Source organism: Tupaia chinensis, unplaced genomic scaffold (assembly GCF_000334495.1).
Source record: "Tupaia chinensis unplaced genomic scaffold, TupChi_1.0 Scaffold000175_1, whole genome shotgun sequence".
Taxonomy (NCBI): Eukaryota; Metazoa; Chordata; class Mammalia; order Scandentia; family Tupaiidae; genus Tupaia; species Tupaia belangeri.
Window position 1 is genome coordinate 1,383,743 of NW_006159650.1, and position 1,710 is coordinate 1,385,452.

At 52.3% G+C, this 1,710-nt stretch overlaps 1 protein-coding gene across 1 annotated transcript in view; it reads right to left on the reverse strand.

Annotated features, from left to right (window-relative positions):
• VPS26C (VPS26 endosomal protein sorting factor C) overlaps positions 1 to 1,451 on the reverse strand; it is a 59,617-nt gene extending 58,166 nt beyond the window's left edge. Inside the window, exon 1 of the mRNA XM_006146284.3 lies at positions 1,232 to 1,451. Within this exon, the coding sequence (XP_006146346.1) occupies positions 1,232 to 1,288 (57 nt within the window). The 5' untranslated portion in view covers positions 1,289 to 1,451. The remainder of the gene's footprint in view (positions 1 to 1,231) is intronic.
• Positions 1,452 to 1,710: the final 259 nt, after the last annotated feature.

The following is a 1,710-nucleotide window of genomic DNA, read 5'->3' on the forward strand; positions in this document are numbered from 1 at the left end:
GAATGCTACATATATGAGTACGTTCTTCTCAGTCCTTTATGTCATGGGGTATATGTCAGTAAGTCTGAGAAGTGGTGGTATTAAAGTGATGCTCACTGTGGTTCTTGGTTAGAGTAGTGACTACCAGATTCTTCCATTATAAAGGTGGGCTTTGCAATAATTTGAGAGCTGACCATTCCAGTCTGCATAAATACCAGGTTTCCCCAACTGTTTTGCCCAAAAGTTTTAGTACCTGTTTAAGATCTTGACCTGGTGTTGTCCTGGGTTTTTTCTTTTTGACCCCTTTTTTTTTTTTTTTTTGGCAGTCAACAACCACAGCTATCAATTTTTTTTCCAAAGAGTCCTGGAGCTTGCTGTGATTCCAACCATAAACGAGAAAAAGCACCTTAGAGGTACCAGCAGTTAGCGTAATGGCTATGTCGCTGGACTCCCAGGTAGTTGACGGCAGTGTGAGTCCCAGACCCGGTGGCTTAAATTCATGCCGGGAGTGTGTGCCTGCGTGCCCTAGATCCCGAGAGGAAAAAGTATATATATATATATATATCACCACAGAATCACCCTTATCTCTGCGGGTGGGACCTACCCAGGCCTATTTTGACTCACATTCAGTTAGGGTTGAGCTTCTCCAATCACAAACCTTTACAAAACCCACATTTTTGCAAATAAGGAAATTTAGGTCTGAAGAGGTTAAACAACTGACAATGGCACAAAACTTAATGGCAATAGTTAAGATTTTACTTTAATCGATTTGCACTGTAATATGCCATTCCTTCGACATGTCAGTCAAACAAAAACACTACGAACATGAGTAAACTCTGTATCTGTTAGAGATGACCATCGCCTTAAGTATGCTGCCACCAGACGTGCATATTTCTGCTTTCAAGCTTAGTGATGCCTTTCGTTCACCACACCTTCGCTGTCACTTTAGGTGAGAGGAGCGTTAAGTCATCAGCTCTTCTGCACTCAATATTCACCCAGACAGCTCAAGCCTCGGGGCAACCCACAGCAGAGCCCGACTTTCAGGGGACAGATGGTTACAGCTGCGGCCAAGGCACCGGACCTCACCCAGCCCACTCTGCACCTGCCAGGGCCTGCTCCGGGGGGCCGCTCGTACGGCACCTGGCCGCGCGCAGGACGCACCTGGAGGCACGCCCCTTTCCCGCCCACGGACAGCCAGACAAGCACCGGAACTGGAGATCTGAAGCTGCAGGCCCAGCCACCCCCCACTTACCCCAGCATGATAAACTTTATTTGCTCTTTTAATCTTGATGTCCAGGGAGGTCCCCATCTCGGATTCTCCGCAGCAGCCGGCACTTCCGGCCGCGCGTGACCCGAGGGGAAATAAGGGTCGCCCCGACCCCGCCCCTTTTCCCTCTCCTGCAGCAATGACGTTACGTGACCCCGCACCCTACGTCGATCCGTTATTCCGTGCGCGGAGAGGGCGTACGCCCCACACGTTCCTTTTTCCGGCGCAGAGGCGTGTCTTAGCGCGGGCAGAAGGGACATCACGCTTCGCCCCGCCCCTTCCGTAAGGACCGTCTTGCCGGATACATTCCCTTCTCCCTCGTTTGGGGGAGGGAGGGAGGAGCTCTCGGCTCTCCCGGGGTGCCGCGCGGCTGGGGGCGGCGCCGAGGCCGTTTCTCCGGGGCAGGTGCGCTGGAAAGCTGAGGCTCCCGTCAGACTGTGCGGCGCAGAGGGGGGGGTGGGAGT